Below are 24,650 nucleotides of genomic sequence, written 5' to 3'. Positions count from 1 at the left end.
TTACATATCACAGTCTCAGAGAAAGGCCACGTGCTATACTCTTAAGAAAACTGTCATTATCTTGATCAGGTGACACATGTAATGCATTTGCTATGCATTTGAGATATCTAGAATGAGGAAGGAACATAATATCTTGACTGTGAATAGCAGCATAACAAGAAGAAGATATGTAGTAAATTAGAAATGAAAACTGAAAAAGGCAGGAATATAACTTCTTGGACATACACAGGAGTTGAAACTGATGGCTTAAAAACACTGCTTGTTTCGAGTCTGGAAATTCTTCATCTGAGTGAGATTCAATGAAAGTCTCAAGATCTGAGAGCTGGCCTTTGATATAGTTAACCACCTTCTTGTAATGCACCTGCGGTTCCAGCTCATTACTTGCATGGCATACACAATAATTCAGAATGTTCCCGAGTTGTGACCACTTCTGCAACTTTCCCTTTAATAAGGGATCATCCTTACCTACATTTTTCCCTTTCACAAACACTGATAGCTCCAACAATACTGACACTTTTATTGCTACCTCATTGATTGACAAGGTGTAAAATACAAATTCATTTTCACTACTTTCTGTCAACTATCTGTTTCCTAAACAGTCAGCAAGGAGGGTTTTACAATCTTTTAAAGCTACAAAATCTACAATTTTGTCTTGCTCAACACGTTTTTGAAATTCGTCCTCATCTCTTTTCTGAATTTCTTTACGCCTGTCATCTGGAGTTTTTCTTGTGGATGGACTGGGTTTAGTTAAATAATAGGGAAGGTTTGGGAAAATCCTAGGCAGAGCACCAGACTTTAACGTGGGCCTATCCTTTTCCCTTGTTTTTCCTTCACCATTGTGATCAAGGTAAGTCTCATATTTCCACATCTTCAGGAGCAAAGTGTTTGGCACAGACTAAACTAGATTAAGTAGGGTTCCAGTTGTCTCTGGGGATACATTTCAACCACGAAGCTTTCATTGCATCATCCTTAGGAAATCCGAACACTGAAATGTTTCCTTCTTGATTAGAATCATAGTTGCTGGAGCACGAAGGAACACAGGAATGCCTTGGCATCTGAAATTAAGCCTAGTTTTAGTTGTGGTTGTCATACTTGTGCAACGTTAAATAAAATAACACAATCCTGCTGCTCTTTTAAACTAACATTCAATTTTAAAAATACAAACAACAAATGGCTTTAAAAACAATTTGGACTGTCACTATTATACATACTGCAACATGAGAAAGCTCACCTTTGCCGTAAAAATGTTGTTCCAGGATACCAAATAATGTGGAGGTTAACTTTTTAAACTGTAACGAGGTTAACTTTTTAAACTGTAACACATAAAATATCTTCAGTATACACTGAATTTAAAACAATGCCATCAAGTTAATTCTCGCACAACACAAAATATAATCATATACCACGTTAGACATGTTTACAAATTACAAACACAGAAGTCACATGCCTGACTCCTAGCGACGTTGTCGGATCTCCAATGTCACGGCCTTAGTGTAGACCGGCCATGCTCCCAGCCATAAGCCATGTACGTCAACAGGACAGCTTTGAAAACAAAAAAAAAAAGCGTGAAAACCGAATTCGGAGCTCCTAGCCGCAGTGGAATCTATTACTGTACTTTAACTTAGCACAGTCCTGTCTTGTATTAGTATAAAGTCTTTGCTGCCAAACAATGATGCAAAACTCAACTTTACCTAAGCTAACAGCTTGCACCTTGAAGGCACAATATACTCAGTGTTCGAGAATTCAAGGTCATTTCCTCTTATCGTGCAACCTTCTGCGACCGACCCATAGCGAGGGCCCTTATCTCTGTTGGAAATCACATTCCGTACACAAGGGATGACAAAGAACATTTTCAGGTCTGGGGAATATATGATCGTACTTAGCGGTAAAGGCGAAAAATCTCGACGTGTTAAGTGAGGTATTTTTTATACAAATTTAATACGATGGGCGCCAGGACTTCAAATTTATGATGTGCCAAGTGGGAAAACGCGTTATATTGGATGTATCTTTTAAACGTAAATGAATTGTAAGTAATTTTTAAATATCTAAATTCCTTGAATAATTTACGCATCTGAAGTTTTCGACTGTATTTTTCATTAAAAAAAGTGTGTTAATTACATGAGAGTATATGGTAAATATTGATAAGGGGAAAAAATAACGTACGTTTAATCGCTTGTAATAACGGATGCATCAGTGATAGGGTTCTTATTGTAACTGAAGGATACCACACAGTTTAATATAGGAATTTTCCAGGGACAGGAAAAAACTGTTGCTACAACGGAGTTCTCGTTATATGCCATACTTGCTATAGTGGACTTCTTCTACATGTTCTTTCAGTCAGTCTCTTTGGCTGAATGATCAGCATTGAGGCCTTTGGTTAAGAGAGCCCTGGGTACAAATCCGGCCAGATCTGAGAATTTAGCCATGTTTGATTAATTTCCTTAACTTGAAGACTGGGTGTTGATCTGAATACACTATTATCGGCACACTTTTTCTGCATAGATTTGTGTATGGGGGTGAGGAGTAAGGCGGGAGCTCTCCTGGTTCTGGTAGTGCTGCCAACTGAATGGAATTGAAATATGAATCAAGAATATGATATATCACACACACGCGCGCGCGTTTTGTTGCCGTCAGGTAGAACACGACAGTGAAATAGGGCCATGTCCATATCACAGTTCACATCAGTGACCCCACCCAGGAGTGAGAAAAGTGGCAGAAGAAAAGGTAAAAATCATCATGTGAAGTGAAATAGGAACAAGAAAAGGTTGCTATGCATGTTTGTCTCGTCTTTATGTTGTTCCCTCTTCCTTGACTGACCTGCCGTTATGTTCGTCCTAGTAAGTATTTCCTTTTTTTATTCCTAACTTGCTATGTATGACTTTGACACTTGTTTGTTCCTTTCCAGTACTTAGAAACCAAAAGTAAGGCAACTAAAATTTGATCTTCTGATCTATGCTGACCGGCAAAAATAGTGGAACCCTTTAATTTCTTATGTACCATGTTAATTTATTACACTAAAATGTATTGCTATAGCAAATACCAAAACATGTTTCAGAACATATAACTCATAATTTACCTTAATTTTACATTTTTTTAAGAGGTAATGTTTGTACTGCACTTCATGAGGACACTAGTCACTAAAAAGCTGGCATTTCCATCACGAACATCTACAACGGCCAGCAAAAGCTGGATGGCCTCTCCTGGGATGCGATCCCATACCTCCAGGAAAGATGTTCTCAACTGTGCCAAAGTGTTGTCATGTAGTCTGATGTACCTTCCAAGTGTGTACCACACATGTTCAATTAGGTTACATCAGGACTATGTGCTGGCCAGTCCAAGGTTCAAATCCAAACTTCCTAAAGATACCGAGGAACACAGCGAACGGTATGGGGGTAGGTGTTTTCTTGCATCAGCATGAAATTCTGGCCAATGAAAGGTGCATGGTCCAACAGGATCTCTTTGGGCATTGAGAGTCCCATGATCGATATATAGCAACACATTGCGGGCCACAATGCTGATGCCACTCATTCTCTTCCATCAGGAGACATGACGTTCAAGTGACTTGCATCAGTGAAGAGAATGTATGCCCTTCAGGAACCATCCCAGAGACTGCTTCGTGAAATGAAGATGCGCTTTGCTGGGTTGTCATTAGAGTAGGGATCTAAGTGCAGATTTCCTGGATGAAAGATAAGCTTCTCTTAACCTCCTCCTTACTGTTCGCTTACTCACTCTCAGATGTCTGATATATTCCAATCAATTTCTTGCCAGGACTGCTGTGATGTTGTGATCTGCAGGAAGTTGGGATTCGAACCATGGACTGACCAGCACACAGTCCTGACATAAAACCCATTCAATCTGTTAGAGATATGCTTGGAAGGAACATCAGATGTGACACCACCACCTTGGCACAATTGAGAACATCGTTGCTGGAGGCATGGGATCACGTTGGCAAAGGTCATCCAACAAACTGTGAACAGTATGCCTGAGTGTTTTAGAGGCTGTCACAAATGCTAGGGATTGCTAGGGGCTTTACGTCGCACCGACACAGATAGGTCTTATGGCGACGATAGGATAGGAAAGGCCTAGGAGTTGGAAGGAAGCGGCCGTGGCCTTAATTAAGGTACAGCCCCAGCATTTGCCTGGTGTAAAAATGGGAAACCACGGAAAACCATCTTCAGGGCTGCCGATAGTGGGATTCGAACCTACTATCTCCCGGATGCAAGCTCACAGCCGTGCGCCTCTACGCGCACGGCCAACTCGCCCGGTAATGCTAGGGATTGAAACAGTTTTTAGTGACTGGTGTCCTCATAAAGTGCAGTACAAATATTAACTTTGTTGTGTTCGGCCGTACATTAAATATCAATTGACAAAAAAAACCACTGAAAAGAAATTAATAAAAACTGAAAAGTTAGGAAATTTGTGAGTTAAGGCAATTTTTTTTTAGTTAATTCATTTCTTTTTCCTATAATTAACAATTTAGCTGTTGAAAAACGTAAATGCCTATTAAAAAACTGATATATTTTAGTGGAAAGAATTATGATTTTATATAAGAAATTGAAATGTTTCACATGATTTGCCTGTCAGTGTGTCTGACAATGAAGACTGTTACCGGTACAATAAACTTCTGTAACGAGATGTACACTGAATATATCATTGACTTACACTTTGAATAGAGCTGGATCGTCTAGGAGAGAGAGAGCGTCTACTGTGACTTCTTGGAGGGCTTCGTCTTGGACTTCTGAAGAGAGAACAAAGAAATGCAAATATGCTGAATTTCCACAACTACATACAAAATCAATTTACAACTAAAAAATAATCAGACTAGTTTCTGAATTACTACAAAACCAAGTAGAGATAACATTAATGCCCATTTGTGAAGATTTAATTGCTGGAGCCAACCAGACTCATTTTGGTATTAGCAAAGGGTTTAAGGTTGGGTCTCCTCCTTGACACCTCATGATCATAGAAGTGAGAACTCCAACTCTTGATTGCCCAAGATTCAAACCTCAGCCATCCAACGTGAAAGCCAGCAGCAAGCCACTATGCTATTTCCCACTTCCTCCCCCTCAATCACTCCCTCTACAATAACTTACTCAGAATTTTGAAAATATTATCTAACATTTTTTAACACTAGTACAATAGATAATACCTGGTGTTCAAACATCTACTATACAATAATGCTGTAATCATAAATGATTTTCAATACAATCCACTTATTTCAAAACTAGGTAAATATTCATTCATTTGTTTGTTTGTGATTGAAATCCATCATACTTGTGATGAATGCGATAAACATGGCATGATGCTTTTCACAAATTAAATACTATTTAGGAAAATTAAAATTTAGTGCATCAATCCACTGATTGAATTAAGCAGAAAAAAAGTCATAAGAGATGGAAAAGGAAACTAAATCCTGCCTCACCAATATCACAGTAAGAGTTGACCAAAGTACTGGTCATCCTAAAGCAAAAACATTATATGAACATATGTTTTATTTTCAATAGTTTCCAAGATACAGAACCTATTGTGTAATTGTACTAAGGTGGCTATGACAGCCAAGTCATTTGCCACAGTGACGTTTGTTGAAAATATTGTATGTTTAATGTAATTGGCATAGCAGAAAATATTGTATTTCACAGTTTGTACATTTCGTTTGTGGCAGTGATGCCAGGAGTATTTACACATGTATAGTATGCCGATATGGTGCACATTTACGGTTATTGTAATGGAAATGTGAGAGCTTCTGTTCGAAAATACCAACGATGGTTTCCTCAACATGGAATATCCTTTTAAACCAAATAAAATAATAAGCGAGTTATTCCACATTTTCAATACAAATTAAATAGTATTTATTAAATAAACATTTAATGGGACTAGTTTTGACCTATTTAAAGGTCATCTTCAGCCATATCGCGTGTAGAACAAAGTATTTGAAACAGAGTTGTTTTAAAGATGGTCTTAAAACATAAGTTTGACACTATGAAAAATTGTTTAAAGAATTTCCTGAAAACACATTTATTGTAAGAAATTAGTATATTACGAAGAAAATTTTAAGACGACTTCTTCTCGTATATTCCTACAGCTAAGTGAATTAATTTCTTACAAGAAATGTATTTTCAGGAAATTCTATAAACAATATTTCATAGTGTCAAACGTATATGTTTTAAGACCATCTTTTAAAACAACTGTGCTTCAAATACTTTGTTCTACACACAATATGGCTGAAGATGACCTTTAAATAGGTCGAAACTAGCCCCATTACATGTTTATTTAACACATTTACGCCCATCAACTGAGCGGGGTATTTAAAGGGCTGGCCCAGCTATTCCAGCTGTTACTGGCAGAGCAAACAACAAGGAATTCTTTTCACAATACGTTCTAAACTAAACAAGATATGGAAAGAAAATTTTCCACATACCTTAATGAAGTCCTCTAGTATCTCTGTAGGGCGTGGTAGGTAATGTCACAGTTTCCTGGGTGAATGGAACACCAATCTTTCCACAAAAATAGCGTGTTTCACTAATAATTTTATTTTTGAAGCACACTTTGCACCTTCTTGAGGGGAACTTGACTTTATTTGATGGTGGAAACTTCAAGAGAATATGCTCTTTTCTCTTCCCATCTAACCCAAATGGTGATCCTTGGCCAGTGCCCTTTTTGGCGGCATAATCGCGGGACGTTGACCTGGAGCTGATGAAGTAGATGATGATGAAATGTCGGAGAGAGGTGACTGTACTTGTATGTCGGGTTCACTTTTCTCCCCATTTGAGAATTCCCTGATGTTCCTTTAGATCTTTTGGTACACCCCTATTTGACCGTATTGTTCCACATATGGCAGTGTTCTGTTGGCGTAATTGTTTCGTGAGTCAAACACTATTGTAATAATTGTCCATAATAGACTGTATACCCCTGGCCAAGATAATTTTCAAGCAGCTGAAGAACTGTGCTTTGTAAATTTGCACCACTTGCATCATTTATATTGTCTCTACACGCCATGGTTACACTTCACAACGCGATTATACACATGCTTGTGCAATCACAAACCAATTACGCAGCTAGTTGGGACAGCACAAGGCTACCGCCAGAAAAAAAACAAAAGAAGTGCATTTGGAGGGAAAATTGCCGTGGCCATGTAATTTCTAGTGAGTAGAAGCATTCATAAGGATATTACCTTCATCTCTCTTGCACATATTTGTGACCAAAATAGATCCCAGCCGCGTAGGAACGGCTCCAATTCAAGGTTGCACTTATCCGGACTAACTCGGATACGGTCCACAGCATGGTCACGCGCTATAGGCAATAACTCAGATACGGGTGTGAATGTGTTAATAAACACTATTTCATTTGTATTGAAAAGGTGGAATAACTCGCTCATTATTTTATTTGGTTTAATCAAAGTTCAATACGGAACCATAAAATGAAATTAATTTCTCTAGATACCCTTTTAAAGTAATAAACTACATTTTTTTATCTGTATTCAAACTGAGATTACAAAGCTTTAAAAAGTTTTAGGCTCCACCTTATTCAATACTGTACAACTTGTTGTCTAGATGTAATTACAACATATCATGTTTATGCAGGACTAGTTTCAACGCTCTTCCGCGTCATCATCAGCTGAACAAAGGCATTGGAAAACTGGCAATCATATAAACATTATAAATATCAACATTTTCACAAGTTGAAATCTTATGACATTACACTTAAATTATATATATAAAGATACCTTGTTTATCCTTCGTTTTTCAACAAGTCGAAGATCTGCAGGTCGAGTGTACAAAACTATTTAAAACCATGTGCGATCAAATTTATTACAGTTGTGATCTTGTGAAAGGAAATGAACAGTGTTTTGAGTAATTCAGGTGAACTCATAATAGATCCCAGGGAATCACTGGAGAGGTGGAGGGAATATTTTAAACATCTTCTCAATGTAAAAGGAAATCATCCTGGTGGTATTGCGAACAGCCAAGCTCATGGGGAGGAGGAAGATGTTGGTGAAATTACGCTTGAGGAAGTGGAAAGGATGGTAAATAAACTCTATTGTCATAAAGCAGCAGGAATAGATGAAATTAGACCTGAAATGGTGGAGTATATTGGGAAGGCAGGGATGAAATGGTTTCATAGGGTAGTAAGATTGGCATGGAGTGTTGGTAAGGTACCTTCTGATTGGACAAAATCAGTAATTGCACCTAATCTATAAGCAAGGGAACAGGAAGGATTGCAACAACTATCGAGGTATCTCATTGATTAGTATACCAGGCAAAGTATTCATTGGCATCCTGGAAGGGAGGGTGCGATCAGTCGTTGAGAGGAAGTTGGATGAAAGCCAGTGTGGTTTCAGACCACAGAGAGGCTGTCAGGATCAGATTTTCAGTATGCACCAATAATTGAAAAATGCTACGAGAGGAATAGGCAGTTGTGTTTATGTTTCGTAGATCTAGAGAAAGCACATGCCAGGGCACCGAGGGAAAAGATGTTCGCTATATTGGGGGACTATGGAATTAAAGGTAGATTATTAAAATCAATCAAAGGCATTTATGTTGACAATTGGGCTTCAGTAAGAATTGATGGTAGAATGAGTTCTTGGTTCAGGGTACTTACAGGGGTTAGACAAGGCTGTAATCTTTCACCTTTGCTGTTCGTAGTTTACATGGATCATCTGCTGAAAGATATAAAATGGCAGGGAGGGATTCAGTTAGGTGGAAATGTAGTAAGCAGTTTGGCCTATGCTGATGACTTGGTCTTAATGGCAGACTGTGCCGAAAGCCTGCAGTCTAATATCTTGGAACTTGAAAATAGGTGCAATGAGTATGGTATGAAAATTAGCCTCTCGAAGACTAAATTGATGTCAGTAGGTAAGAAATTCAACAGAATTAAATGTCAGATTGGTGATACAAAGCTAGAAAAGGTCAATAATTTTAAAGTATTTAGGTTGTGTGTTCTCCCAGGATAGTAATATAGTAAGTGAGATTGAATCAAGGTGTCGTAAAGCTAATGCAGCGAGCTCGCAGTTGCGATCAACAGTATTCTGTAAGAAGGAAGTCAGCTCCAGACGAAACTATCTTTACATCAGTCTGTTTTCAGAACAACTTTGCTTTACGGGAGCGAAAGCTGGGTGGACTCAAGATATCTTATGAATAAGTTGGAAGTAACAGACATGAAAGTAGCAAGAATGATTGCTGGTACAAACAGGTGGGAACAATGGCAGGAGGGTGCTCAGAATGAGGAGATAAAGGCTAATTTAGGAATGAATTTGATGGATGAAGCTTTACGCATAAACCGGCTTTGGTGATGGGGTCATGTGGGTGAATGGAGGAGGATAGGTTACCTAGGAGAACAAGGACTCTGTTATGGAGGGTAAGAGAAGTAGAGGTAGACCAAGATGACGATGGTTAGACTCAGTTGCTCACGATTTAAAAATAAGAGGTATAGAACTAAATGAGGCCACAACACTAGTTGCAAATCGAGGATTGTGGTGACGTATAGTAAATTCACAGAGGCTTAGAGACTGAATGCTGAAAGGCATAACAGAATATAATAAAACAATAAAAATTCATGTACATGCATTTCTGCCACGCCCACCTGTTAAAGAGTATTTGCCTGCTTGTAAGTTTTCCCATTTCTTGGAGGTAGTTTCAAGAACAGTTACATTTATGTGATTTGTTATTGTTGAGACTACATATAAACTAAAGTCTTCTGCTATCTGTATATTCAGTTAACCAACTATTGGATGATCATCTAGGATGTTTTTTTTTTAAATTAAGAAGATCCAAGTAGCAAATACATCGTTATGAAACAAGACATGTTTCGCAAATGAGGTTAGGAATCTTACTAGGCCAATAAAGGATGAATTTACACGAGACAATAATTCTGCAAACACCCCCCAGTGGAAACCACACCACCAACAGGAACTATAAAAATACTGACAATATATTTTAAAAAGCACAAATTCACTAAGAACCAGTTGAGCATAAAAACAACCTTCCCGCCGCCATGATTAATGAAATTAAGCCTATGTTTTAGAGTCTTAGGCCACCCTGGCTTGCTGAAGAAATGTGCCCATTGGAGGATGCAAAATCCAAATGAGAGTCTGAACAGTCTCATTTAGAAAAGGTGTTCAAAAACCACATTTGTATCAGGAAAGGTACAGATTGCAGCTTCTGATGCAGTAGATATTTTTAATAATGGCAATTCTGGAAGAGTTGTCACAATTCGCAATGTTGGTTTCTCTCCAGGTGAATTCACATTGAGGATTTTAAAAGACATTAATGGCAAACATGTTGCTGCTGCAAATGCAGCAGTGGAAACTATGTCCAGACTTGCTCAGCAAATGACAGCATCAAAGAGGAAGAAACCACAATTTGAAGAAAGAGACTCACAATACGCATGCGGAGAATTTTAGTGAAGAATTCCATGTGTCCAAATCTAAACGCATTTTTCTATAAACATGATTATTTCATATTCATGTAACTTTTTCTCAGAAACTACGGGGTGTGTATTTTAAAGTTCCATTTGAAAATAAGCATACAACAAAAGGTTATTTCAAAAAAGTAAATTTATTTTCAGAAAGTACATACTTCACTCTATTTTTCAACATAGTTGCCAAGTTTGTTCACTTATCAAACCTCATAACCAATTTTAAAATACCCTCTTTATAGAAACTTGCCGCCTGCTCCGATAACCAAGAGTTCACTGCCGTTTTCACGTCGTCGTCATCGTTGTAATGGTTGCCACTGAGGTGATGTTTGAGGTGGAGGAACAGATGGTAATCGCTTGGCGCAAGATCAGGACTGTAGGGTGGGTTGTCTAAAACTTCCCAGCCAAAACTCTCCAATAAATTGTGGGTCTGAACGGCAGTGCGAGGTCTTGCATTGTCATGGAGAAGGACAATTCCCTTTGTCAGTATGCTGCGTCTTTTGTTTTGAATCGCTCTGCGTAGCTTTCTCAGGGTTTTGCAGTATGCTTCTGCATTGATAGTGGTTCCTCGTTGCATGAAGTCGACCAACAAAACACCATGCCTATCCCAAAACACCGACGCCATGATTTTGCGCTGGGACAGAGTCTGTTTGGCCTTCACCTTTACAGGCAAGTGTGTGTGTCTCCATTTCATGCTCTGTTGCTTCAATTTGGGCGTGATATGCGAAACCCATGTTTCGTCTTCAGTTATGATCTGACTCAAGAAGCCGTCACCTTCTTCGTCATAACAAGTCAAGAACTTCATCACACACTCAAATCTTTGGTTTTTGTGGTCCTCTGTTAGGAGTTTTGGGACCCGACGGGAGCACAGTTTCCTAAACTTTAGGTGTTCAGAAACAATGTTGTAAAGCACTGATCTGGACACGTCAGGAAATTTGTTTGAGAGACCTGTTATTGTGAAGCACCTGTTCTCACGAATCTTCGCCACCAAATTGTCTATAATCAAAGAAGTGCGACCGGAGCGGTCCTCATCACGGACGTTGTCACGGCCATCTTTGAATATTTGTACCCACTTACGCACTTTGCTTTCACTCATAACAGTATTACCACACACTTCGCAAATCTATCGATGAATTTCTGCAGCAGACAGGTTCCTTGCTAACAAAAACCGTATCACTTACCGAACCACACACGTGGCGGGCGAGTTGATAGTCTTAAACATTTTGAAAGCACAGAACAGAACTGTACAGGTTAGCTACAGAGCTAAAACTGAGCACAGTTGTTCCTGAGGCATGCCGGTACACGACGCAGGCACTCGTTGCGATATGCGCTCGAACTACTAGTGTCTACATCAAAACGGGCCTTACTTAAAAAAACATGCTTCTTATCAGAGATTTTAACTTAATATTTCATTCACATGCACATCTAAGTTCAATAAAGGTTTTGGTGGAAGGATATTTTGGTTCTGTGAGTGAACCGAATCATGTCCTACAGCAACAGCCGTTTGTGTAGGCTTTCTAAAAATACTGTATGTGAAAGAGGAATTAAGTCTGTTAATTGTTAAGTCTTAAAAATTAATTGACTTATTCTTTTCTAATTCCAAAGTAAACTTTATATGTGGGTCAATACCACCGAGACTATTGAGAGTCGCAGTCATGTCCATCACACGTTCGTCCAGAATTACAAACGTATCGTCAACATACCTAGACCAAAACTGTGTTATCAAATTTGTTGCCATTCACTATTACGGTGTCCTCTAACAGATCGAAATAAATGTTGGCCAAAATCCCCAAGGCCGGAGACCCCATTGCTAACCCATCCTGTTTATAAATGATCTTGTCAAAGACAAAGTAGTTATTTATTAGTAACTTTAGTATGGTAATTCTAAATTCCCATGGAGGGAATTAGATATTTTTCCACCAATAGAGCATATCAAAAATGAGATCAAAATTAGATGTTGGCTTTTCAGGCGTTTGCTCTATTAACCAGCATTTCGTCTTAGGTCTGACGCTAGACTCGTCATCTAATTTTGATCTCATTTTTGATATGCTCTATTGGTGGAAAAATATCTAATTCCCTCCATGGGAATTTAGAATTACCATTTGGAATTGCTAGGCGGGCATTAATTCCATTGTGGAGTTTTATCTCCCGTATGCAGTTATCAGACTGTGCCACATAAGAGGCTTCTGATAAGTTCACCTGCATACACCCCAGCATCAGTGGGTAGGGTCTGACACATTCTACTCTGACGAGTCTAGTGTCAGACCTAAGACGAAATGCTGGTTAATAGAGCAAACGCCTGAAAAGCCAACATCTAATTTTGATCTCATAACTTTAGTATGTTCGTGAAATCTTATATTTCAAGTTCACTCATGTGACTGTAAGTCTTCAAATTCTTATTAATGACAAGAAGCAGCTTACTAGTTTTAATATTTGGAAACATATTAACAATGTCAAATGAATGTATGGTATGATGGCCCTGTAGTTCAAAGTTGTTTAAGTTATTGACCAATTCTATGGTATTCTTTATAGACTTCTTTGCAGCAAATCTATAGGGTTGTCTATGAAATTTCTGAATAAACTGAGCCAATTTGTATAGGGGGGTGGGTCGGTAATTTATTGTGAGTCGCATGGGGATTCCAGCCTTGTGGATTTTCGGAAGTGCTTTGGCTGTTGGTAGGCCCGGGTTTATATTTATTAATTTATGCTTCTCCGGTTCGGTGAAGAGAAAGGAGGCATTCTTTAATGTTTGTTTTAGTTGATGTTGAAGTACCTATGTCGGGTCTTTCTTGGTTACTAAAAAGATGTCATTGTTAAAAAAGTTTTTTGTCTTTAGGATGAAACTGGCCCTATGCATAATGATCATCACATTGCCCTTATCAGCCTTGGTAATAATGAGTTCCTCGTCTTTAACCTTCTTTTTGAGTCCTAGAATAGGCTTTCTTTCCGCAAGGAACTCCTTAGAAATACCAGCAGGCATAGTGCTGTTATTTGTAATAAAAGTGTTGTTTAACTGTCTTTTTTGATCTAATCTAACTTCATCTTGCTCCTCGTGTGGCAGTTTACTACTTGCAACTTCCAATTCTATAACAAGTTTAGAGGCTACTTTGGCTAGGTTGAAATTTGGCCAATTGTGTTTTGGGCCTTTTTCTTTCTCGTTGAAGTTAGTCTTGGAAAGACTGATTACTGGAGAATGAAAATGACCAATTAAATCATTATTAGGAATCTGATTGATTTTTAGAAGGGGTTTGCTTGTTGCTAATTCTTTCTTTCGCACTTCAAGCTTTTTATCCAATGTTATCTGTTTGATAGAAAGCAAGCTATTTAGTTTATTTTGAACCAAGTCCTGAAAATGGTTCCACTGGGCTTTCGTAAGCAAAGCAACGGCCTTGAGGCGAGTCCCATACAACCGCTGGTTCATAATAGGCTTTTTCTTATAAAGAAATTTTAAATCATTTTTTAACCAAAGTTCTTGTGATTTTTGTTGAGCCCTACACTGATGGGGAAAAACATGATTCTTTTTAAAAACACTTAAGAAAAATTAGGGTTCCAATTCTGTACAATCCAATGCTTAATAAACTATATACCTTTGCCTAGTTTCCCTACCTTGATTCTTAAGCCCGTATACTGGTGAGCTATTGACTTTGCCTGGTGGGCTTCATCATTTAAAGTAATGAACTTCATTTTTTATCCATACTGAACTGAAATTACAAAGCTTTGCACATGGTTTTAAATAATTTTGTACACTTGACCCACAGGTCTTAGACTTGTTAAGAAAGGAAGGATAAAGATTGTATCTGTATATATATTTAATTTAAGTGTAATGTCATAAGATTTCAACTTGTGAAAATGTTAATATTTACAATGTTTATATGATTGCCAGTTTTCCAACGCCTTTGTTCAGCTGATGATGACGCGGAAGAGCGTCAAACTAGTCCTGAATAAACATAATGTTGAAATTACATCTAGACAACAACTTGTACAGTACTGAATAAGGTGGGCCCTAAAACTTTTCAGAGGGTCTTCGGTACACTGTGTGAATGTGGTTCTCCTCCCACTGTCCATCTTGTATGTGAACGACATGATGAACATTATGTAAATGAAGTGGAAAACATTCTATGAGCAGTTGAACATAGCCCTAGAAGTAGCTGTACATGATTTTCTGCATAGCTGGGTATTCCATGTACCCAACTATGGTGCTCGATACATGAGGATGGCTTATGTCGCTATCATCACCAGCGTGTGCAACATCATGAGCAAGGAATAACGTTAGGTGGCAGCAATTTTGTGAATGGATACTTGCTAATGCCGAATCGATTCCACACATTTTGTTTACTGATAAATCATAGTTAGAGGCACCTGTTTATTGCAAAGCGCGAAATTTTTGTGAAAATTTTTGAACTGGCTCAAAACCGCAAAACTATTTATGTTTTAGGAAAATCGCAAAGATAACCTATGAAATTATTCGGAATTGCATCATTTGAAGTTACCGACAGAGATTCGAGGCGAGTTGTGGCAAGAAAATCTGACAATCGATGCCACAATCGACTTTATGCCTGTTGGATACATATCGAAAGCTAAGATATAGTATATTGATTATTGTTAAATTAGCTTCCTGTGAAGCGAGAAATATATCGTATTCATAATTAAATGACATCATTCTCTTTTGTGACGGAGTGATGGTGTCCTCTTGCCTGTTGAAAATCGCTCCTTATCGGTGCGTTTAATTTCCTATTTTTTCTGCTAAGTTTATTAAAATGGTTGTGGCAGTTTTTGATTGAGAAAAAGAATTTGCATCGGAAGGATTTTACATGTTTGACAAAACTAGAAAGATACTGATATGCAAATACTGTAATGCGAGAATTGAGTGGCAGAGTTTCACATAAGAAGAACAAGGAAAAGGCGCTAACAACGACAGGCATCAGAAGACAAGCTAGTCTCTCAAACACTACTTCAGCGGCAAAACGAGCAAAATACAGTAAAGACGAATTCATTTTATCTATAACTTAAGTTTTTATGGAGGCAAATATTTCACTGGAAAAAGTTGATCATCAGGAGATGAGTGTGGATGGAGAAATATACATCAGGTTGGTGCATAACGATACTATAAAATTTTTCTGAAGAAGAAATTTGAGGTCGTGTTTTTCTAATAATTTTGTGCAGTTATGTTAGTTTTATCCTTTAATGACATTTAGGCTTAGATAATGCATGCTGGATCCCTCATTTACTTAAAATTATAAATGATTTAATTCATTCAAATAATGTTAAAGAGCCCTCTAATATTAGGCCTATTGATTTTTTAAGGTGCTGGAGACTTGCCCACAGCTGGAAGACTGCAGGAAAGTTCTGTACCTCGAATAATCAAATAAGAGGAGGAAAGATTAAAAGAAGCTGTGAAAGATGAGGGAGTTTCAATTCTGTGTAATGAAACGACTGATAAAAAAAAGGGCAATGTGTGTTTATAGTTCTGGTAAAAGTGCTTAGTTGTGGTGATAGAACATTTCAGAAGTTATTTGTAGGGGGAGTTAAACTTTTTGCAAATGTTAATGCTACAGCATGTTCACAGGCAATTATGAATGTAATTCACAAACTTGAAATTCAGTAATAGAATGTAGTTTCTATAACTTCAGATTCAGCACATTACATAGACAAGTGCATAAATGCAGTTAGGGTTTTAGTTTCAGAAGGGTTAGTACACACTCAGTGCTGGGCTCATAAACTGGATTTCGGGGGCAGTGTGCGGGCTGTGAAACTTAGTGCTTTGAACCAATGTGTTGTACAGGCAAAACACATCTCCCTTTACACGGAAGGGCCCTACTTCTTAAAGTGACAACTGATACAATTTCTTCAAATTTCCATGCTCTGATATAATGTGTAATACTGTATGTGTTTAAAGCAGAAGCATAACTCACGTGTATATACTTATGCAAAAATACAATGTTGTTATACTGCAAATGTGTTATCAACTAATTTCTTGGTTTACCTGTTATTGCTGAAAGAGTGGAAATAAAATTTAGCAAAATTGACAAAATAAAATACAAATTGCTAAAAAAAATACCAAAATAACTGTTAAAAAATGACAAAATCAGGCAAAATTTTTCAACACAAACAGGTGCCTCTAATCATAGTTTATTTGCAGCGGAATCAATACCACTTGCAATCAACGTACATGAGTGCATGAATATCGTAACTACTGTAGAAAGTAAATTTCAGCATCATTTCTCAATAATTAATGTGCGGTATGATATCACTGATAATCAGCTCATTGGTCCAATTATTCTAGAAAAGTCTTACCAGAGCACATTATCTTCAATTTCTGGGGAATCAGCTGCCAGAATATTTGGAGGATGTCCCTTTGGCTACTAGGGTTGCAATGTACTTCCACCATGATGAGCTCCTGCACATTCTGCACGACCAGTAGTACAGTATCTGAATATAATTTTTGCCGGGCTGAGTGGCTCAGACGGTTAAGGCGTTGGCCCTCTGGCCCCAACTTGGCAGGTTCGATCCTGGCTTAGTCCAGTGGTATTTGAGGGTGCTCAAATACGTCAGCTTCGTGTCGATAGATTTACTGGCACGTAAAAGAACTCCTGCGAGACTAAATTCCGACACCTCGGCGTCTCCGAAAACCGAAAAGTAGTTAGTGGGACATAAAACAAATAGCATTATTATGATAAATATAATTTATATTGGACGTTGTATCGGTATCTGATGTAATGTTGCATGGCCACCAAGACCACCCGGCCTTATCCCCCTGGATTATTGTTTCTGGGGTTGGTTAACATTTTCGCACTCAGCGTATGTGCACAGGTTTGCTTGAAGAAGCTCAAACTAATTTCTATGATTTTCCAACCAAATTACAAAAAATCAACACGAACACAGTTTAACACACATTAAAATTCAATAAATCACACTAATACAGGAAACTATGAGCATTTGGATATATTGTTACTGGTAAAGCCAAAAAATATTATTAAACTGAAAATTTTTAAAAATAAATTATGATTTTCAATGCCAGAAAGATCAGACATTATTGCGTCTTTCTTCTTTACTCTTAGACCTGAAAGAAAGAACATTTAATTCTGAATAATTTGATATCACTATGATGTGTGTGCTGCAATTCACTCATGAAGCATAGCATAAAGTTATTCACTACACACGAACTGTCATTGATGTCAGGTTCTCGCGGTCCGATGCATGGTGAGCAGCTGTAACTGCGTCACTTCCTACATAACGGGAATCACTTTTGGCAAAAGAAGGTCATTATTACTGTCTAAATCATCTGAAAATTCAATGATATTGGCCTCATTCAGCTTTGAATATGGCACAGCCATTAAGATAAAAAGATTGTGCAAGCATGTACAATAACGGAGTAATGAGAAGGAATCAAATTATAGTTCGTGAAGTACAGTGAACAAACCCGTGGGGGTTTTCTTACCTGTTCCCCTATCGGGCACATCCCAGGTGGAGGACAGGGGGACTCTCCGGACTTGTCTAGAGGGTCTGAGGGAAATAAAATACCCTCTCGCGGACCAAAAACAGGTATTAACAGGAAACGTCATGAGGCATTAAGACTGCTACTAGCCCAAGTCAAGGCTTGGAAGTGGAGGCCTCATCACATTGCTCTACGTAGCCTGGACAGGCCACAAGTTGGGAAAGTGGAGAACCCAATCTAGGGGGAAAGTCATGGCTGTGAATGCCAAGTGGAGACCACGTGAATAGGCCTACTGAAGGGGCAACAAACCTGGCTAGGTTTGGGCCAGGGGCAGACTGCTGGATGGACGATTGAGGGGCGTGGTCTCTGCTATGGAGAGCCCGAGTTGCAGGAGGACAATGTCTGGTTGTATGCCCCACCATGGATGGTGAGAACGACACTCAGGACCCTAGAAGGGGCAAAAACCCTATGATTCATTGAAATATGGATGTTTATAAAGAACCAATTTCAAAAACTTTGACAAAAAAGGGAAGCCATGGAATCCCTAGTACAGAAGATCCGGGAGCAGGCCCAAAACGAAAAATTGAGTCAAAAGTCCCAATTGGGCAGGCTGTTGCTGACTCAAAACAAGAAATGGCAACTTAAGCTCCAGTAGAGCAGACTGCTACCACAAGCAAACCAGGAACGTCCCTAGAGACAGAAATATAGATTTCTGCATCGAAAATCAACAGATTTCATTTCAACAGACCACCTCGCAACAGTGCATATTACAAGGAAAGGAAGAGAGCGAGGAAGGAAGCCAAAATAGTGGCTGGAACTTGGACGGAGAAGAAGCTGAGGAAAAGGGATTGGCGAGAGGCTATCCCTCCGACAACGCCCAAAAGGCCAAGGTCGGGGGATAGTACGCCATCAAGTTCAGCTACAAAACCGCCCGCCAAGAAACAGAAAGAAGAGATGGTCGTGGCCTTTTTGGAAACACTAACTTCAATCAAGGCATCAATAATACCTAAATCCTTTCCAGACGGGAAACTGAAGGAGGAAGACGTGAAGGATCTTTCATCTGCTCAGATAGAGCAAATGGAACCGCTGTTGGACGAATGCCTTCCAGGCTTCCTCAAGTCTCCAAGGCTGGAAAGTGGAGCAATGGTACTGATCTGTGGAAATCCAGAAATGGCTGGAATCGACAGTGGCTAATTGCAAACCTTGGAAAGGGGAGAATATGGAGATGGCAGAAGCCAAGAAGGTGCTGAATACTACAAAGGTCATCACCAAGTTTCCTCCTCCATTTCAAAAGACGAAGGTTGATTGATGTGCTTGTCAGGATAAATCAGCATGACATAAAACAACGAAAGACTGGAGAGTGCTGAATGCAACAGCTACTGATGACACAGAAAGGACAATTGTTTTGGCCCTTACTGAAAGAGATTTTGAAGAGCTCAAGAAGAGAGGCCTTAAGGCCAAGCTTGGAGTTGGGCAGCTCAAATTTCAAGTAATTAAGGGAAAAACAAAACCCAGAGTTGGGAAGAATGGTACTGAAATTTCTACAGGCCAACCTACAACATAAAAATCCAGCTGTGGCCAATTTCGCCAGGAAGTTCAAGTCCGAGGGTATCGCTGTGGCTCTTATACAACAGCCATGGGTAGTTAAGGGCCGAGTAGCAGGACTGGCAGAATCTGGAGGTAAGCTAATGTACGATACTACATCGAATATGCTTAGAATATATTTACTTGTGAGCAGAGAACTAAAATGCCTTCTGTTGCAAGAGCATTGTTCAAAGGACTTAGTGGCGGCCAAAAAAAATTTGGAAATTGGGAGGGTCCCAGAGAAATAACTGAAGGCTCCGCATACCTCCCATATGACTCAACTAATCTGCCCCTATCAGAAGAATTTGAGAACCTAATTTGCAACACAAAAGAGCTAAGGCGAACACATAGTGCTTGGAGCAGATGCAAATTCACACCACACAGCATGCGGCAGCACTAACAGCAATGCAAAAGGTGAGTCTTTACTACAGTTTATTACTGGAACTAAGCTGACGATACTAAACTTAGGAAACAAGGGAGGTAATACACATTACACTAAGCACTACGCATACTGCAAACTTTATTAAAGACTGGAAGGTGCTACAGGAACAATCATGGGCAGACCACCAGCACATACAATTTTGCAACAGATGCGAGACTGTGGGATTGAGATGTTCAGAGACCCAAAAAGAACTGTGATAGATACAGAGAAGTTCTACGGAAGGCTGCACAAAAAATTCCAACTAATGTGAGAGGACTGAAAGAATTGGATGAGGCAGTGGAACTATTAGAAGTGGCCATTATAGACTCATTCCATGACAAATGTCCTCTTAAAGGAAAAAAAAAAACACCAAAAAAGTAAGGTGGTGAACAACAAACTAGCCAAAATGAAAAAAGATGTTAGGATGTTGTACAGAATATCACCTAGAAACAGTATATGGAACGTATATCATAGGAAACTCACGGAGTATAACCTAGAGACACGGAAAGCAAAAAGAAAATCTTGGAGACTGTTCTGTGAGAAAGTGGAATCACACACTCAAACAGCAAGGCTCCAGAAGGTTATAGCAACCCATATAAATCAGGTGGGGAGACTGGAGAAACCAGATGGGTCATTTACTCAGGCGGGGAAGGACACGCGGAGATGCTAATGGCGTGTCACTTTCCTGCGGCTGAGGAGATGACAGAAGAAGAAACAGTTCAAACAGAGACCAGAGCTCCAAAGCATACTGGAACTGTGCAAACAGAATAATAAAACACAACCATGTAAAATGGGCAATCGACACTTTTCACCCTATAAAGGCTCCGGGGCCAGATGAGATAGTTCTGATACTCCTACGGGAAGGATGGGAGATACTCGTCAATGCCCTGAAGCTAAAGCAGTATTCATACCCAAGCGTGGAAGGGCAAATTATGCCCAAGCCAAAGTATACAGACCATTATGTTTAACCTCCTTCATGCTGAAAGCAATGGAGACAATTCGGAATAAATATATCAGGAGAATGGTGCAACTGAACTCAACGTTACATGAAAATCAGTTTGCATATAGACCTGGCAGATCCATTGAAGCAGCACTCCACCAGTTGGCGTGTAAACTAGCGGAAAGCCTACAATGTAAGAAAATTGCACTGGCGGCATTTCTACATATAGAAGGAGCCTTCACCAATACAACCTATGACTCTATGATCAAAGCATTGGAAAAGAGCAAGGTGAGTAAAACAGTCGTCAAATGGATTAAATCCATGTTAGATGGAAGGAAGATAAAAGCAACCCTGTTTGAAGAAACGCTGATGGTTAGGGCCACCCAAGGCTGTGCTCAGGGAAGAGTTCTTTCGCCTCTGCTGTGAAACCTCGTGCTGAACAAAATCATAGCTCTGCTCAACGAACAAGGATATGCAGATGACCTAGTGATTGTGGTACGACGTAAGGTGATGAGTGTTATCCACGACCTCACACAAAGATCACTCAACCTTGTGGAGAATTGGTTTCGGGAAGAACAACTATCAGTCAACCCGAACAAGATAACACTGGTCCCTTTTACAAGAAGGCAAAAATTAGAGAGAAAGACATCACTGAAGCTCTTCGGGCAAGATATATATATGGAAGAACAGGCATTGCACCTAGGTGTAGTGTTAGATAAAAATCTAACCTGGAATCCAATATAGAAAGGAACATAACCCGGATCAAGAACTTGCTGTATGCATGTAAAAGAGCCGTTGGGAAGACATGGGGCCTAAGACCATCAACGGTAATGTGGATATACACAACGATCATTAGACCGTTGATGGCCTATTCTGCAATCATCTGGAGGCAGAAAGTAAGCCAAGGGAAAGCCGGCAGTAGATTGGATAGCCTGAAGAGAATGGCACACATAGCCATAACTGGGGCTATGGGAACGCCGACAGAAGCCTTGAATACTTTACTAGACCTCTCATCACTATGCAATTTCATAGGACAGGCTAAAATGAGTTCATACAGAATGGCACAATCAGAGTGCCGGAATGCACAAAGACCAAATCTAGGACACTGTAAAATCAACAAAGTAATAACAGAGGAATTTCTACACATGCCTTTTGATCATATGATACCAAAGTACAACTTTGAAAAACCATTTGAGATCCAGATAATAAAAAACGAAGATTGCGATATCAACAAATGGAATACTGAAAAAGAAGATATAGTGTGGTGGACTGATGGCTCAAAGACTGTGAATAGCACAGAAGGAGGGATCAATGGGGTAAGACCTTAGAGATCAATCCAGATGAGCCTGGGCAAACACACTACACTCTTTCAAGCTGAAATGATAGCCATCACAACATGTCTTAAGGAAAATCTGAAAATGAACTATAGGAATAAGAACATTTTCATTTTTACGGACAGCCAAGCAGCTATTAAGGCACTAGAGGCTGTTTGGATAATATCCAGAATTGTCTGATATTGCCATTCACTTCTCCTGAAGCTGTCAAGGTACAACATTGTCAAAATAATTTGGGTACCAGGGCATGCAGGAATAAAAGGAAATGATAAGGCAGATAAACTGGCCAGGAAAGGGGCAGAATCATATTTTGTAGGTCCAGAACCTGTATGTGGGATTTCCTATGGACAAGCCTGATATTACATAGGAAAATGGGTACAAAAGAAACCAATGGAGAATTGGAAAAATATTCCAGGGTGCAGGCTTGCAAACGAACTGATAGAAGGACCAAACAAGAAGCATACTAATTGTTGAAACTCAGCAGAGAATATATAAGATGGGTAGTAGGACTGTTGACAGGACACTGCCATCTGAAAAAACACCTACATAGAATTGGAGTAATAAGAGACAACATATGTAGAAAATGCAATGAAACAGAGGAATCTGCTTAACACATATTTTTCGAATGTGAGGCGCTGGGTAGAATCAGACTCTCCACTCTATGACTACCAGGTGAAGAGAGAGAAGAAATCCAAGAAGGCCCAATAAGAAGAACCTGCAGCTTTGTAAAAAGAGCAGGTATATCTAGGTGGGAATGAAGGAAAGACATGGTAGCAAAGGATCTAAGAGGACGACGTTAATTAAGAATTAATATTTAGAGGCCCCATGAAGAAAAGAAGAAACTGATAGCAAGATCAAATCATTCTATTCATAAGCCAACCAATAACAACTTTGAATAACCACAACATTATCAATCACGGGCAACATATTTCATTTGTCGAAAAAAAATTTTTTTTATAGGGCTGGTGGATATATCTGTAGAGTAAAACGCAAACTCAACACTTTAAGTTACTGTCATGATAAATTTTACCATGTAACAGCCACGCAAATGATCAAAATCCCTAAATAGGACAGAGCGATGTATCAGCGCCGTGAGCTTTCTCGCCATAACCTCTCGCGCCACTTTCGGCCCGCTGAGTGCAAAAGGGCATTTAAAATGCTTGTGTGCAGATTAATGAAGAGAGACACCAGCTCTGATTAGCAACACAGCATCTCTCTGCAAGAGCTGCAAAATGCATTGAACTCAGTGGGAGGTGTTTTTGAGAATAAGTCGCAAAGGGAAATTGACACTGACATAATACACTCTGTATGTCAGAAACTGTTGAAAATATAGCATATGTTCATACAATGTTTGGTTTGAAATAGCATCATCTCTTAACATATGGCCCCTTCTTCCCGGGACACCCTGTTGATGTCTAGGAAAAAGATGTAGAACAGCAACTTACCATTTAAGAATATGTGTATGGAGGACACACAAAAGAAAAACACAGCTACGAAAATTTTCAGTTGCAGCCTTCATCTGTCGAGGATAGAATAAGAATGGTAGTGGTCGTTAAGTAGATACTATTGTGATGTAAGAGGAGTGGACAGACAGACAGACAGACAGACAGACAGACAGACAGGAGAATGGAAAAATGCAGCAGTTATACACTGCCAGAAAATAACATGTAACATCCTCAAGGACAAGGCCATTTTATTCAAAAGCCATGTGACAGGTAGTTCATCACTGCAGGAGTTTATGATTACAAATTTAGACCAAATGAAACACACGTCACAGTAAAAGGTACTCACACAGCCGCATCAATACATAGTGTACCCACTTCTGGCGGCAATGCAGGCGTGTATTCACACATGAAAACAATCATAAAGGTGCCGAATGGCATTCTGCGATAGATTGCCCAAGCATCTTGCACCGTCTTGATGCAATTCAGCAATGGTTTCTTTTTTGCACCGACACAGATATGTCTTACGGCGACGATGAGATAGGAAAGGGCTAGGAATTGGAAGGAAGCGGCCGTGGCCTCAATTAAGGTACAGGCCCCGGCATTTGCCTGGTGTGAAAATGGGAAACCACGGAAAACGAAGCAATGGTTCTTGCAGGCTCTGGAGAATGTATATGTTCCGGTTCATCATGTCCCATGCGTGTTCAATTGGTGAGAGATCCAATGATCTTGCTGGCCAGAGCAGTTGCTGTACACCACGTAGAACACGTTGTGTCTCAGCAGCTGTATATGAATGCGTAGTGTCCTGCTGAAAAAGCACATCACCATCCTGTCGAAGAAATGGCGGTAATACGGGGACAACAACATGTGCAATGTAGCGGGCCCTGGTTACATTACCCTGCAGAAACACCAACTGCGACCGCGAGGTTTTAACTGATGGCCCCCACACCGTGAAGCCATGCATTCTGGAATAGGCTGTTCACCACGTCTACGCCGTACACGTCCGTCACTTGCATACAGACAGAATCTATTCTCGTCACTGAAGAAAGCACAGCGCCATTTCCCTCTCCAGTCAACTCAT

At 39.4% G+C, this 24,650-nt stretch overlaps 1 protein-coding gene across 3 annotated transcripts in view; it reads right to left on the bottom strand.

Annotated features, from left to right (window-relative positions):
• Window positions 1-24,650, bottom strand: part of Srrm1 (Serine-arginine repetitive matrix 1) — a 638,713-nt gene that overhangs the window by 206,804 nt on the left and 407,259 nt on the right. For all 3 annotated transcript variants that reach the window (XM_067135198.2, XM_067135197.2, XM_067135199.2), the window contains one exon: window positions 4,663-4,738. In XM_067135198.2, the coding sequence (XP_066991299.2) occupies window positions 4,663-4,738 (76 nt within the window). The remainder of the gene's footprint in view (window positions 1-4,662; window positions 4,739-24,650) is intronic.

This window comes from Anabrus simplex, chromosome 1, assembly GCF_040414725.1.
Source record: "Anabrus simplex isolate iqAnaSimp1 chromosome 1, ASM4041472v1, whole genome shotgun sequence".
Lineage (NCBI taxonomy): Eukaryota > Metazoa > Arthropoda > Insecta > Orthoptera > Tettigoniidae > Anabrus > Anabrus simplex.
This window is presented reverse-complemented; position numbering and strand designations above follow the sequence as displayed.